This window comes from Delphinapterus leucas, chromosome 10, assembly GCF_059928025.1.
Source record: "Delphinapterus leucas isolate spDelLeu-1000000601 "Yukka" chromosome 10, BTC_Dleu_Yukka2, whole genome shotgun sequence".
Classification (NCBI taxonomy): domain Eukaryota; kingdom Metazoa; phylum Chordata; class Mammalia; order Artiodactyla; family Monodontidae; genus Delphinapterus; species Delphinapterus leucas.
The window spans coordinates 104,405,247-104,420,751 of record NC_143138.1 but is presented as its reverse complement, the minus strand read 5'-3'; the positions used below and the strand labels follow the sequence as shown (position 1 = coordinate 104,420,751).

The 15,505-nt window shown below is 59.7% G+C and overlaps 1 protein-coding gene across 2 annotated transcripts in view; it reads right to left on the bottom strand.

Moving 5' to 3' along the window:
* Nucleotides 1-11,740, bottom strand: part of UROC1 (urocanate hydratase 1) — a 32,032-nt gene extending 20,292 nt beyond the window's left edge. For both annotated transcript variants that reach the window (XM_089919847.1, XM_022562536.2), the window contains exons 1-6: nt 11,573-11,740; nt 5,255-5,385; nt 4,488-4,581; nt 3,627-3,686; nt 3,214-3,342; nt 3,045-3,106 (exon numbers count right to left, since the gene is read on the bottom strand). In XM_089919847.1, coding sequence (XP_089775973.1) covers nt 3,045-3,106; nt 3,214-3,342; nt 3,627-3,686; nt 4,488-4,581; nt 5,255-5,385; nt 11,573-11,698 — 602 coding nt within the window. In that variant the 5' untranslated portion in view covers nt 11,699-11,740. The remainder of the gene's footprint in view (nt 1-3,044; nt 3,107-3,213; nt 3,343-3,626; nt 3,687-4,487; nt 4,582-5,254; nt 5,386-11,572) is intronic.
* Between the last annotated feature and the right edge of the window lie 3,765 nt (nt 11,741-15,505).

Sequence of the window (15,505 nt, the reverse complement as noted above, 5' to 3'; positions counted from 1 at the left end):
CGGGGAACATTTAGCCACGTGGACAAGAGCTGACATGACCCAGCACCTCCAGGTGAGGATGAGTCACCACGCCTTCCCGTGGTGGCCAAACCTGGCGGAGCTGAGCCGCTCCTGCAGGAGGAGACCCGGGGCCGGGGGAACACAGAGCAGAAAGGGCCGCGGCCTCCCGGCAACACCCCGAATCCAGACAGTGCGGGATTCTGGTCCCGGGACGTCCAGACACCTTCACCGGGGCCGGGGAGGGGAGCTCTGCCACCCGTCAGGGGACACCTGAGACTCGTGTGTGGCACGCAGGGCAGAGTCCAGCGAACGGCGTTAGTTTTGTGTGAGTGATCATTGCTATTTACATAAATGGCCTTGTTCTGTAAGCACTGTTTCTGGATCTGTGTTGCCCCCAGACACAAGGCCTGTAGGGGCCTTTTCCACGTCAGCACCCGCAGACCTTTCGTGGCTCCACAGTCAACCCCATCAGAGGGCACAGGATGTCCCCTCTCCCTGTCGGTCAGCCGGGTGGCTCGGCTGGGCCACAGGACAAGGCCGCGGTAAGCGACCTCCCTGGCCCTGCCGTGCCCTCCAGGGTAGAATCCAGGAACGGGGTGCCAGGGCACCAGTGCAAACATTTAAAATACTAATAGACAGCATCACATTCCAGAGTGACTGCCACCAGCAGGACATAGGCACTCCTATTTGCATCCTACGATACTTATCCAACAGTTGAGTTTTGGGCAATGCGATGGGAAATTTTGCTGTTGCCTTAGATTTACTCTTCCCTGAGGACCACTGAGGTCAGGAGACCCTCGAGGCTGCTGTCCCCCAGCCACTTTCTGGACCTTCTCTGCTCTGGATCAGGGTGCATCCTGATTCTCGCAGATCTGAACGCCAAGCCTATCCCATAACTGGGACAAAGCACTGGACCATGTAGAACCTCTGCTTCCTCCTCCAAAAAATGGGGAGTCATGACCCGTGCCTTGCGTGTTTGTGTGACTATGACAGGAGGTAAGAGAACCGTGCTGATACGATAGACATCTACCAGGGAGGCGGGTGAAAGCATCAGACCCCGCAGGGCGTGCTCCCTGGTGGCCGCCACCCATGGCGCCTTTACAGATAGGATCCGAGTTCCCAGGTGGCCCAGGGACACGCGGCAGGGCTGGGAAGCGATTCGGAGGCCTTCTGATTCCATCCCTTGTCTCACCTGATCCACTGCTGCTGCTCCTGCAATTCACTCTTGGGGGTAAAATCATGGGGTCAGAGTTGTCTCCATTTGCGGCTTTGACCGCAGTCACTGGATGTGGCCCTCCCGCACCCCCAGCCGTGCTGTATAGACCTTGACACCCCAGCCTGTGGCTGCCTGTTCCCCCACGTACCCCCCACCATGGAGGGGACCAGTTCCACTTTTGGCAGCCTGATGGTGAAAAGGCTTTGCCCTGGTCAGCGGTTCTCAGATTCCTTATCCAGGTAACCCCTTCCCACCTCTATGGTGATTTGCATCTTCTCTTTGGTCAACTGCTCACAGCGCCTGGGGTCAGCACTCACGGGCAGCCAGACCAGGTCTGACTCTGCAGCTCTGCCCCTTTAAACTTCTCTCCTGAGCCTGCAGGACAGCAGCACGGGGGCTGGTCCATGGCCACACTCAGGACGCCGACCAGACACCGACCATCCCTCTGCTCCCACTGGTACAGAAGAGGTCGTCAGGCCTCATAACAAATAATAGTAACAGCAACTTATTATATAATAACAGTAACTACTTATGACGAAGGAAAAAGGTAATTGGGTTTCTGAGCCTCAGTTTCTTCCTCCACAAAATGGGTTAATAAGGGCCCCTAGCCCAGAGGCTTCTGTAAATCCTAGAACAAGTGGCGGAGACCATGATTACAATCATTCATAGGCTCTCAGCCTGAGGCCCAGCGGGGTGGTTAGGATGCTAGCGCACTGCTCCCAGAGACCCACAAACACGTGCAGATCAGGGCTGTCCTGTCGCATTCTTTACATCCCCAGAACACTGGGAACAACCCAAACCAGGTGGCAAGTGAGCTAAATAAATAACAGCGCAACTGAGCACTGCCGGTGAAACCCAGCAAGTCAGCCTGAATCCCGAGGAGGGGCCAGGTGCACAGGGCGTGGTCCCTGGCTGTCGAGTCACCCCCACCGAGCGCCCGCACACACACGGGATGTCGGGCAGGACACAGGAGACGCTGTGAATTGGGGCGTCCGGGCGGGAGGAGGTTCCCTTCTCGCTGTGGCTCCTTCTACAACGTCTGAGGGAACACCTCCCATTGGAGCGTTAATGTGACAGCGCGCTCAGGGGCTGCACAGACACACGCGTCGTCCGAGCTCACAGAACGGAGCACGTGACGTGTGCGTTTGCACATTCGTGACATGTAAATTTCACTTCAAGACCAAGAAAACTGTGGGGACTTCCCTGGCGGTCCAGTGGCTAAGACTCCGTGCTCCCAATGCAGGGGTCCCAGTTGGATCCCTTGTCAGGGAACTAGATCCCACATGCATGCCACAACTAAGAAGCCCGCATGCTGCCACTAAGAAAGTCTTCATACTGCAACTAAAGATCCCGCATGTTGCAGCTAAGACCCAACGCAGCTAAATAAATAAATAAACATTAAAAAAAGAAAAAAAATTATGGACAAATACTGAATTCCAGGCAACAATATTTGCAGCTTACTTTGAGACGCATCAGAAAAATGATCGTGGATATAGGGATGGGTAGACAGACAGATAGGAGCTCAAGTGAGTTTAGTAACATATTAATCACAGAATCTTGGTGTTCCCTATTAATTCTGTCAATTTTCTGTATGCTTGAAACCGATAGTAAATTGTTGCAAAAGTAGGATTCAAACTGTAGGTTCACTTGCTCACACCTATATGAAAACTGTAGGCATATCTATGAAAACTAGCAGAAAATACATAAATGCGAAACCGTGCTGTAGAGCTTTGACTGTGAGGGCTTTGCAAAGTTGTAGTTACTGTTGCTGCGTTGCTTCATAATAAAGCCTGGCGAAGGCCGTAACATAAGCTGAAACAGTACTTACATGGTAACCCCCATGGCAAAGAGCTTCTCGTACTCCATCCTGGAGGAGTAGTTGGGAATGACCTGCACAAGAGGGCTGGGCTGAGGGCTGGGGACGGCGCCGTGCCCTTGGGGACGATGGCTCGGCGGGTGTGCGGGCACCTGGCCCTCCCCGCTGCCCTGGGACCCACCATCCCATTGGTGATGACCAGCCTCGGGGCCCCGGGGCTGCTGGGGAAGAGGCCCAGGGGGTGTCCGCTATACATGACCAGCGTCTGCTCCTCTGTCATCTGGGACAAGTAGGACATGGTCAGCCAGAACTGTGGGGAGAGCGAAACACGGGGGCTCTGTGAGCGGGGGCCCTGCACCAGCCCCAAGCCCCCCCTCCCAGGCCCTAGCCGTCCTGCCCGGAGCCCTCTACCCTCCAGTGGCTCTCCCTCAGGACCTCCGACGTCCCCAAGTAGCCTCCAGGGCTGGGATCTCAGGCATCGGGGAGGCAGAGCCTGAGTCCTGAGCCTGGTCTGTAAGGTGCTTCCAGGCCAGAGGACGTGGGGGAAGAAAGGCCTGGGGTCAGGGCGGGGCCAGGCCACACAGTCCAGCGTACCTGAGCCCAGTTGCTGAACACCTGCCCGTTTCCTCCGTAGGTCACGAGCTCCTGGGGAAACTGGGGAGGACACGATGCTGTCTGAGATGGGGGCCTGGAAGGGAGGCCCCTGCCTGCGCCGGGCTCAGGGGCCAGGTGGCCGATGGCCCCCGAAGGACGAGTGGGGGGCAGGGGAGGAGCCAGAAGGGGCAAGGCCCGGGGACAGTGGCGCACCCGTGACCGGGTTAGTGCTCAGCCTGGGGTGAGCGTCAGAGCTGGGTCTGAGGAAGCTCCCGCCACTACCTGGAGTGGTCACACCCTAGGGCCCTTTCACCCTCAGGTAAAATACTCAGGGACCCCCGAAGCCTGACCTTCCTTGAATACGGGTGTCAGAGGTACAGACTGGCGCTCAAGGACGCCGGGAAGGGCACGTGTAGCCACTGAGCACTTGAGCCACAGCCCGTCTGACAAGCTCTGGGGGCAAAATACACCCCTGGTTTCAAACACTCAGTAGGAAAAAAACACTACAGAATATTTATATTGATGATCACATGTTAAGTGATAATATTTTGGATATACTGGGACAAACCACAGCATTAGGCCTGTTTCTTTTCGGTTTGCATGTGGCTATCAGAAAATGGAGAATTACACGTGTGTCTGTTGTACCAACGCTGGTGTCGTGGTGCTGATGCTGCACCGCAGTTACTGAAGGCGCAGCTGCTGGGGGCGCCCTGGAGACACGGATGATGTCCGCTCTGCACGGTCTTTGCAGTTTCCCTCAAATCTATCATTATTTCTAAATAAAAAGCTTGAGAGCGTTTCATGCGTTTCTCCCATTCCGTTTCCACTGCTGGTCCCTGGCCCCCGTTTCCTGGCCTTTACCTGGGCCACGGCAGGGTCCAGGTTGTTCATGATCATGTGCATGATAGCTGCAGCCGCTCTCGTCCGGCAGGGGTACTGCTCCACTGGGTAGGCCCTGCAAAGGGGGCGCAGCTGCCAGGCCTGACGATGGGCGGGCACAGGCTTCCTTCCTGCTAAAGCTTGGGCCCAGCCTGGGCTGGGCGCAGAGGTGGACAGCAAGCCCTGGCATCCCGCAGAAGGCGCCTTGGAACTCCCAGCAGGAGGTGGTTCCAAACGCCCTCCTGCTTTGTGCCGGGCCCCTCCCACCCAGGCCGTCCTCCCTCCCCAGTGGGCAGGCTCCGACTGGGATAAAGTGGACTGCAAAGCAAAGCTGAGGCCTCTCCTGCAGGTGGACTCGATTCATCCGTCCTTTCCTTCAGGCCATCAGCGCTCCTGGGCACCCATTCTGCAGGGGGCGCCAGGCCAGCAGCCCCACACAGGAGCGAGGGCAGGTGGCTCCCGCTTTGCGGGGTCATTCCAGACAGTCTGCGCTTCCGGCATTTCCAAGAACAATGGTGCTCAGAGTGTGATGCCCGGGCAGGGGCAGCATCTCCTGGGGACGGTGAGGAAGGCAGATCCTCCTGCCAGGACCTGGCAGCAGCCCCAAGCCTGGCCCAGGGCAGACGCATCCATGGGCCTCCTAGTGGGAACAGCCTGGACCTCCCCCTCAATTGTGTCCTGACCCCCAGCAGGGTCCCTCCAGGGAGCCTCCCACTCTGGGCCCCTGTGAATCTGGCCGCAGCACTCACTTCATTTCAATGTCGGGGCAGAAGCGGTACATGTAGATGTGCCCATACAGTCGCAGCTCCCGGGCGAACTCGGGGGCCAGCAGCTCCTGGGTGTCCGGGGGGAAGTACCGAAGGGCATTCCTCAGCGCCAGCTGGGGGTGGGGGAAGGGGAGAGGGGTGAGGATGGCGGGGGTGTGGGCTCCAGGCCAAGATCTCCCCACCTGGATTTGCCTCTGCTCCACTCAGAAACCCAGGGCCCCGTCCAGAGACGGCCTGGTTCTCACCCCGGGCCAGCCTACCGTGATGCCTCCTGCAGGAAGCCTTCCCTGACTGCCCTTCCTGCTTCCCTCGGCAGCCCTCGAGTCCCTCCGTCTTCTTGCTCACCGGGGGACCAGGCTGCTTGACCCAAGGCAGGGACCAGAGAGGGGCTGCCCCGAGGCCCGTGGCTACAGCGGCACGCGCAGACTCAGGGGGAGGGCAGGCTGACAAGCCAGGGCCGGAGGCTCTTTGTGCAAGTGCGGAGCAGCACCCAGCGTGGCCGGTAGCCTCGGGCGGCACACAGCTCCGGGAGGCCCGGGGCAGTGCCTGGAGCCGGGGTCAGGGGCCCAAGAGCAGGAAGAAGTGTCTAAGGCTTCTCATCGCACACCGTGGAGAGCGGCCCGACTCCTGCCCCCGTCAGCCTTCTCCAGGCGGCCCTCGTGCTCCTGTCCGGCCCCTTCCCTTCCCGCTGCCCCAGCCCCCGTGCCAGCTGCCTCCCTGGGAGCCCCCTCCTCGAAGCCCCAGTCCAGACGCCCATCCTTGGGGCCCGCCTTGACCGTGCGGTCTTGACTCTCAGCACCCCCATGCTTCTCTCCCACAGGCTCTGCGTCTACGGATGCTTCACCATTGGCTCCTTGCCTCCCATCAGTCTCGCTGAGCTCAAGCAGGGCCAGGGTCCCGGCGGACCCTTCACAGCGCTCCCCCTCCCACCACCCGGCAGGAGCCTGCGGCTGGGGGCGCGGGGTGACGACCCTGTGTCAGGGCGGACGTCGAGGCCACGCCTTCAACCAGCTGACCCTGGAGAACGAACTGCTTTGGGGGTGTGATGAGGGGCCGGTGTGAACGCATTCATTCGACACACGGCCACTGAGGGGGAGGCAGTGTGAGCCTCAGAGAAGACGGGTGGGCAGAGGTGACGGGAGAAGAGCTATAGCCCCGGCCTGGGCCCTGAGGACACCAGCACGTGGGCAGGCAGGGCGCAGGGCCAGCCCAGGAGACAGAGAGCCAGGACCCGACCAGGAGGACAGCCTGCCCCGTGTGCCCCGAGGTCCAGCACCGCGCGACAAGGGTGTCACTGGGGGCCTGGGGGCACATGGGGTGGGAGGAGAGAGGAGGCGGAGGGCGGTGCAGGAGAAAGCCGAGGGCAAGAAGGGCAACGAGGGAAACTCCAGCTCAGGAGTGACGGGGACTTGACAAGGTTTGCACAGCGAGTCCCTCTCTAAGGTCCACGTGGAATAAAGCACGTAATCCCTGCTCTCTTGGAAAAATCGAAAGGCGGCTAGAAATACGTCCACAGGCGGTGCTCAGACTCCAGCGGACTTGAGAATCGCGCAGAGGGTCAGGTGCATCGGAGGGCTGGGCCCGCCCGCAGCGTCTCTGACTCACGTTTCTGACGGGATCCCAGCTGCTGCCGCTGGTCCGGGACCCCCGGGGAGGCACGAGAGAGCCACGCACAGCAGCAGGGCGGGAGGGGAAGAGGCCGGCGTGGGGAGGGCATGCTGCAGAAGGCCAGGGACACGGCTTCAAGGGCAGGCAGGGCTAGGCGTGCGCCAGAGCTCAGGAGGGCTGGGCCCTTCAGGGTCGTGCCCGTCGCCTCGGCCTGGGCCTCTGGGGTCCATGGTACACCTCGACGCAGCGGTTGGGTGGCTTTTTCTATCAGTGTACAGCTTCCAATCAGAGCTTGCCAAGAGAAACTGAACATTTACAGAAAAGTTTCAGAAGCAACGTGTCACACACACACACTCCACGGGAGGCGTGACCTTACTACACGGGCCCTAATACATCCTACCCAACTGGAGCTTCTTTTATTTCATTTTCTAACGAATACTGGTTCCGAGCCCCTAAGCCCACTTCCCAGCTGCTGGGCTATTGCTCCCTGTGGACAATTTCCATCTCAGGATTCGCTGAATTTCTCTTTATCCCTGAAATTCACAAAACTAGCCTGGATATGTCTTCACGTGGACTATTGTACGTTGGGGTTTCTTTTGGTTCTTTCAACGATAAACTGTCTTTGTATCTGAAATTTCACATTTCTACTAGTTCAGCAAAGTTGTCTTCTGTTACACTTTTGTTCAATAGCTTTATCTTCTGTGTCTGAATTTACGTAACAGGCCTGCAGTGACTATTCCTTGAGTGAAAAAATTAAAGCAGCAGCTCTGCTGGCCTGGATTCAATACCCCAAGCTCTGAATGGGGGCAGTTCTTGGGGTCAGGACGAGAAAATGCAATTCGGACAGGCGTGTGACCTTCCCCCCGGGGGGATGAGAGGCAGTCTCAGCAGAGGAGGCCCCATGAGGACAGGCCAGGTGGAGAGGCGGGACGGTTTCCCAATGAGCTCGGAAAGGCAGGCACAGCTGCCTACCGGGCCCTGCTAAGCACCGGCTGGACCAGCCCGGGAGGCCGCCCGCCTGCTTCTGCATCTCTCGGGGCGCCAGCTTGGCCGTGTCGCTGGAAGGACTAACGAGATAACACGCACGGCCCGGCACACAGCGCAGCGCTGTGCCCTCCTGTCCCTGTAAAGACACCCAAGCCGGAGCCTGGGCCATTTCTTGCTTCCCCCCCTCCCCAGCTTTGCAGCTTCCTTGTTAAAAGGTCTTCAGTTTACTTCAAATGCTGCCAGGAAGAGCCCGTGGGGGCCATACTTGGGGATTCACCCCCGGGGTCAGCTGGCGCTCATGCCGCAGTGCTACCGCCTCAGCTCCACGGCAAGTCTGCCCCGGAGGGTCTGCTGTGTAGCACGTGGATTTTCACAGGTGAGATTGTGGCCTGTTAATCATAGAATGCAGTTACCAGTGGGCTCTTACTGGCAAAATCAGAAGCATCTAAGGCACATAAACTGGACAGAATTCCAGAGACCTCCATCTCCCCGACCTTGACCTCAAAGGCATAAGAAGCGGACAAGCTCAGTGGCCTGTACCCTTAGGATCATGGGATTATTTCATAAAAGTCCCGTGTTCAGCCATTGGGCTGGAGAATTCTGGGTGCCTGATGGGATGGGGGACAGAATTATGGCCCCCAACGATGTCCACACCCTATTCCCCGGGAATATGTCATGTTACATGGCAAAAGAGACTTTGCAGATGTGATGACGGAAGGATTTTGAGATGTGAGATGATCCTGCCCATCCAGGTCAGCCCTAGTAATTACGAGCGTCCTTCTGAGAGGAGAGGGGAGGCTCAGAGTAAGAAAGAGGGATTTGCTGTCAGCTTTGAAGACAGAGGATGGGCCCAGGAGCCCAGGAACACAGGCGCCTCTGGAGGCTGGAAAATGATGCAGCAGGGCTGGCGCTTCAGGAGGCTCTGAGGGGAGAATCCCTGCCCTGTCTTTTCCAGCCGGCACACCTCACCTCTCTGAACTTCAGCCTCCTCTTCTGTAAAAGGAGCAGATGGCCCCCACCTCACAGGGCTGCTCACCCGGCACCCGGCACACATGGGCTACTGGGGGCCCAGCTGCCCGGACGACCGTCTGCACACTCATGGCCTCCACGCCGGGCCCCTGTCCACCGGCCCCCGTAGGAGCTCTGCACCAGCCCTCGCTCTCTGTGGGCAGCACGCCAAGCAGCAACTCACACTCCTGCTCCGAGACCTTCATGGGCTTCTGACACAGCGCACACTGGTGGGCATCCAGGACCCCCAGTAGTCAGGCTGGGCCTGGCTCTTGAGGTCGGCACCCAGCCTGGGCCAACGTGGGGCCTCGTCCACCCCAGCCTGCTTTGCACAGGCCCGTCTCTGCATCTCCGCTCACCGCCTCCTTCTGTCCCAGATGCCTCGCCTCTCAGATGTCCAAGTCTGGGAACGTTGCCCCTGGTGCCAAGACCACCTCCTCCAAGAAGCTTTCCTAGGTTTCTCCTGCCCACTGAACTCTTGGAGGGTGTTGGTTCGGGCGCTTAGCACATGGTCTTGTTCACTCATTCAACAAACAGCTCTGGCATCGCTGAAGACCCAGAAGTGAGCCCCACAGAACCCCACGCTCAAGAAGCTGAGGATTATGGTCAGCAGTGGTGGGAGGTCTTCAGACCTGGGATCTCAGGTCCAGCACAGCCCCTGAGGGTGGGGCACGCTTTGGGGAAATATCTGTAAGAGAAGCTGCACATGGGGGAGCGGGGATGCCGAGGACGTTTCTAACAGGATGTGACGAGACCCTCCCTCTGCACTACAGTCCCACAGTGACTGAAACGCGACAGCCAGACCATCCTCTGCGTTTCAACAGAAATCCACTTAAAGAAGAACAAAGAGTGGAGCATGTTTTCGTTCATCCAAACCACGAAAAACAACAACAGTTCAAACAATGGGGCAGCTCCAAACGCACCAACAAGGAACAGCCTCAAAAGAAACCAGCCTGTATGGAAAACTTCCACTTATGCTTTTAAGAAGGATGGACACACACACCTTGTGCGCACATAGAAAGTGTCTGGAAGGAGACACCAAAAGATTAGGAAACGTTATAATATTTGACTTATCTCTTAAAACTACCTTTAAAAGCTTATGTCAAAATTCAAAGGGACGTTTAAATAAAACAGAAAACCAGCCACAGGAAAGCGTAAAGCCGGCCGCTGAGGAAGCCGTCCCTGGGTCTGGGCCTGTCCAGGAGGAGCTCTCGTGTCCTCTCGCAGGTCCCGGCGGGGAGTGGACGCGTGGGCCCTCCAACACCCACCGCTCCTCCGACCCGGCTGGCGTCCTACACTTCAGTCCAGCCGGGACACTGTGGACCACAGTCCGCCCAGAGCCCACCCACAGGCTAAGGGCTCAGCCCCACGAGACGGCCCCGCTTCAGATGCCAATTACACGCCCCATTGTCGCCTGTGCTCCTGACCAACCAGCTAGAAATGGGGAGCCCACGCCCCTCCTCAGGTTTAATAATTCGCCAGAATGGCTCACAGAACTCAGGGGAACACGTTCGCCAGTTTATTACATAACAAAGGATGTGATGAAGGGTACAGGTGAGCAGCAACCCTCGGCGGGGGCAGGGGAAGGGGCAGGCGCCCCCCCGCATCTCCACGTGTTCACAAACGCAGACACTGCCAACCCTGTAGCTGGGGGATTTGGTAGGCATAGGCATGATGGATCATTAACTCCATTCCTGGCCCCTCACGGTGAAAGTTCCAACGTGCAACCACGGCTTGGTCTCTCTGGTGACCAGCCCCGACCAGGAGCCCCCGGAGTGGCCTCCTACCGCCCAGGGAATTGCAGCAGAACCCGGGTCAAAGACCAAACAGCAGCAGGAAGGGGGAGGGGCACAGAGCCATACGCCTCTTTCTCCTTGGCCCCCAGGACCAGCAGGCTGCAGGCTCCCCATGCCCCGGGCACCCACACCGAAGATTCAGCCCCTTCCACAGCTCAGACTCCCCAGACCGCATGCCACCCCACTCCAAGGGCCCGCGCCCTTCAGCTGATCCCATCACCGCCCATCAGGGTGTCCCCTGGGATGCGCAGGCGGCAGAGCCCTCTGGGTCCCCACGCCAAAGGTCGAGGCATTGGCGCCCAGCAGGAAGGTGACCAGGGTGGAAACTCTAAAGTCTGCCTGGTCCCCCGGCAGCCCCTCCAGTTTGCACGCCCTGTGCCCCCCCTCCCACGGCCGCCCCAGGAGGGCGCCAGCCTCTGTCCGGGTGGCGGGACCCCTCTTTTAATCTCTGCGCTCACTTGTATTTGCTACTTTCCCCCAGGGTTCCTGAAGTTGTCAAGCCATCCTCAGTAAAGGAAAACAGGAGAAAGCTCTTTTTCGGCCTCATTCCAGCCACCTGCGCACACCTGTGTGTCATGGCCAGGAGGGGGGCACCTGGTGGCTCAGGCTCCGGAAGCCGGGGCGGGACTTGCAGTCCGGCTCCTGCGCTCACTTCGCCTTCCTGGGCTGGAGGCGGCCACAGGTCCCCGCTTTCTGGCTGGGTGATCGTGAGCCCCAGGGTCCCTGCCCATCAGTAAATGGGGGCCGGAGTCCTACACCCCAGGGCGGCCGCCGGGCAAAGAATGAGGGATATTGGGTGTGAAGCAGTCTGGCACACACGGCTCAGAGCAGGACGTGGGCACTGCCCAGCCGGTCCACCCAGAGGGCAAACGGCCCTGCAGGAGGGGGCCCCGCCTCTTACCTGCTCCTCAGCGGGGCTGAGGCCGGGGGTCCTGACCGGGGCGTGGGGCACCCCGGCCCGGCGTCCCCGGTTCTCTGGGAGGGGCCGCAAGGGCAGGCCGGAGCACAGCGCCTGGAGGCGGGACATGTCTCGCAGACGCGAGGCGGAGGCCCACTCTGCGTGGGCCGCGGAGGGACTGGGCAGTCGAGGTCCGGCTGGGCGAGGTCCTCTGGCTCCAGGCCCACCCCCTCCAGCCCCTCATTGGCCCCCGGGCCTCCGGAAGGAGCCGTGCGTAGGTCGGAGGTCGTAGGGTCACGGCCCCAGGCTGGCGGCCCGCAGTGTTGACCTGGGGGCGGTGTCCTGGGAGAGGCAGGCCCCGTGCCAGGGACGCCTGGGTGAGGGTTCCTTTGTCCTTTTAGTGGGGTGCTGGCCCTGAGGGGTGTGTCTTCTAGGACACAGCACGGGGAGCGCTCTCGTGTTCGGGTTTGTCTCCTGGGGGAGTTACACCAGGCAGGCGACGTGGGGTTTGTGTCTTGATGATGGGGGGCCCGTGACACTGGCCCGGCACAGAGTGTGGTGGCCCTCGTATCCCTCCTCCCTGCCCCCTGGGTGACAGGGGTGGCGGGAGCCCGGCCAGGGGGAGCCACACCCTCCTCAGCCCCCACTGAGGTGCGGGCCGCCCCACTCCTTCCCAGGCTCTCAGCGAGCCCCATCCCACGAGCGCCCTGTGGGAAGGTGCTGCTTCTTCGCCCCGCACTCCGGGTGGGGTGGCTGAGGCCCAGGGGCCGCTAGAATCCCGGGGGCCCGGGGAGGCAGCACACCTGGCTGTGGACCCAGCTCAGCTGCGGGCCAGCCCTGCGGCCCCACGCAAGGGGTGGGAGGCGCGCAGCCACCAGGTGAGTGCCCGGCGTGGGGCCTGCACTTGGCACGAGAGCAGGACGGCTGACGCCTCCGGGTGTTTACTCCTCGGAGCACCGCACGTCATCCGGGGCACCCTGTCCCGTTTCATAGGTGTGGAAACTGCCCAAGGCCACACAGCTAGTCCTGGTGGAGCTGGGATCTGGGCCCCTGGAGCCGAGGGGTCTGGCTCCAGCCGCCCCTCGGCCTCCCAGATCTCCGGCCGGGCAGCGAGCGTACTCTTGTGTCCAGGTGGCGGGGAGGCTGCCTCGGCGGGTGAGCAGCAGACACGCACGCAGGCTCGCAGCCGTCCATCCAACGCTCTCTCCAACATCAGGGACCGGGCAGTGTCCTGGCCCGGCACCACTACGGGCACTGGGGACAGGCCCCTGCCTGGGCCTGCAGGTCACGCAGCTGTGACCGCCAGCAGCCGGTACCTGCACCTCCCGCTCAGAGGGGGGCTGGAAGGGCTGGAGAATTGCCAGCCCCCTCCCCATCTGCTGGGGAGCAGCTCCCCGCCAGCAACAGCAGTGGGCCAATACCCCAGCGCCCTCGCCCCAGCAGGGCATGGGTGGAGGCAGCAGCTCTGGGGAGCCCCTGGCAGGAGTGGGCTGAGCTGCCCCGCGGGTATCCCCATCCCATGCCCCCAACAGACAGGCTGTACCGAGACCTCCACTCAGGATTTGCTTCTGGGCGAGGCCTCAAGAGAAGCCACAAATCTAACACTTTTTGTGAAATCTCGTTTTTAAATGTTTGCAACCAATTAAAAACATTTTCCGCTGTCCTGAACCAAAGGGGGGACTGTATCCGTGTCCTGGTTGTGACCTCGGGCTACAGACAGCAGGACGCTACCACGGGGGAACAGGGCACCCGGGTCTCTCTTATTATTTCTTACAACTGCACGTGAATCTACAAGGATCCCCAAATAAACAGTTTAATTTTTAAACACCCTAAAAGCTATTTAAAAGCACTGGGATCTCACAGATGTTAAATATGGCAGACAGGTAAGTGGAATCCGGCTATACCACTCATGAGCTGTAGGTCCTTGGGTCAGTTCCTTAGCCTCTCTGTGCCTCAGTTTCCCGGTCTGTAAAATGAAACCAGTAACAGTAGCTACCTCATGGGATCTGTCTGAGTATTAAACGAGGTAACACACGTGAAGGTCTTAGAACAGCACCTGCACAGAATCAGCGCCGGGTAACATGTCATTTTTCTAATTGTTGCCACTATTAAAAAAGCAAGGAGCAGAGCAATGTAACGGCGCAGAAAGCAAAGAAAACGCGTACACGTGGGCGTGAGCTGCCTCTGAAGCATCCACAAGGAGCTGGGAGAGAGCAGGAGGAAAGGAGACCCTTCCCTGTAAGACTGGTGCTTTCCACATTGTCAGGGCACTAAATTGTACACTTTTCAATGAGTAATTTTATGGTACCTGAATTTCACTTCAATTCAAGAGAACTGTGGAGTTTTTGAATTTTGCTCCATGGACAAACCAAATAAATAAAATGTAAAACTAACAAGGAGTAAAGAAAGGCAGGCAGGCCCTCAGCATGTGCCTCCCTGGGCCTCAGGCCTTGGGCTCCTGGTGCTGGTCGTGGCCTGTCCTCTTCAGCGTCGAGTGCCTGCCTCAGTCTCCCCTCCCGTCACTCCCAGCTGCTACTCCTGTCCTGGCCAGCCTCTCTTCCTAGCACCTGGCGACCAGCACCGAAAGCCCAGCCCTGCCCGCCTGGTACCACCACGCAGGCCACACCGGGCCCCAATCTCTGCCGTGTCACCAGCAGGCCCATCAGGCCTTCTCGAGCCAGGCAGGACCTCTGTCCCTTGGCCCATCAACCTAGTGCCTGCTTCCCCTCCAGCCACTCTGCCGCCCTGGGTGGCTTCTCTGAGGCACCCTGACCTCTGACCCCTCTACTTTCAAAGTATAGCCGGGGCCCTGAGACCACCGCAGCCTGGTCCACACCCCTCACCTCTCCCAGAGTCGGCCCAGCCTCCCGCCTTCCCCCCTCCTCCCGCCAACCTGTAGTCCATCGGCAGCGGGGCAGTTAGAACAGCCCACACCGTGGCCCACGACGGGCTGGGGACGTGGACGCCCTATCTGCTCCGCCTTGTCCACCTCAGAGCCCCCTTGCTGCTTCCCGTTCAAGGAGCATGTGCATCTTTACGCCCTTGGTGGTTTTAAACATGCCGGCGGATCCCTGCTTGGGTGCTTCTCTGAGTGAGGCTGGGGCGGCCCTAGCGGTTCCCGGGGAAGCAACAGGAGGCAGCCTGAGGCTCTGTGGGAGCAACCCCCGGAGCCAGACCCCACTTGGGGTGTGAGGAGTGCGAGTGCTGCGGTGTCTGCCCAGCTGTGACGGAGCCGTCGGGTCGGCCAGCCTGGGCCGGCCTCCAGACGACCAGTCCCAGCTGCCGTCTGACACGGTAGCGTGAGATCCCCAGTGAAAAGCACCCACCGGAGCCCCTTCCCCAATTCCTCACCCACTAAATTGTGAGCGAAATTGAAATGTTTAACGCCTAAATTTGAGGGCAACAGCTACTAGCAGGGCGCCTCAGGGCCTCCGCAAGGGCTGTTCCTTCTGCAGCTTGCCACCTCTGCTGCTGGCACCTCCGAGGCTGGCCCTGCACACCTCCCTCTGCCCCACCCTTATTTTCTTCATAGCACGTTTACCACCTGCCGTGATCGCACATGTTCGCCCCTTTTCCTATGCCCTCCCCCATCCATACTGTAGCCCACGAGGGCAGAGAGCGCCCTGTCCTGTTCTCCCCTAGGGCCTCAGCACCCAATGGGTACCCAGTGCGTGTTGAACGAGGGATTGAATGCATGCGAACTCCCGTGAGAGGGCAGAGGCCGCAGCTGGCGTCTTCTCAGGGGAGCTGCCAAGGCCCTGGGCCTCTGGCGAGGCGTGCTCACCCTCCCACCCCAGGACGCAACACTGGGCCCCCAGGGGCCTCCAGGGACTTTCCCGGATGGGAATGGGCTGAGATGTTGTCCTCAACTTTGGCCACCAGGTGGCAGCACAGGGACCGAGACTCCTTCCTAAGGACGCCAGGGGCTGGGACCCT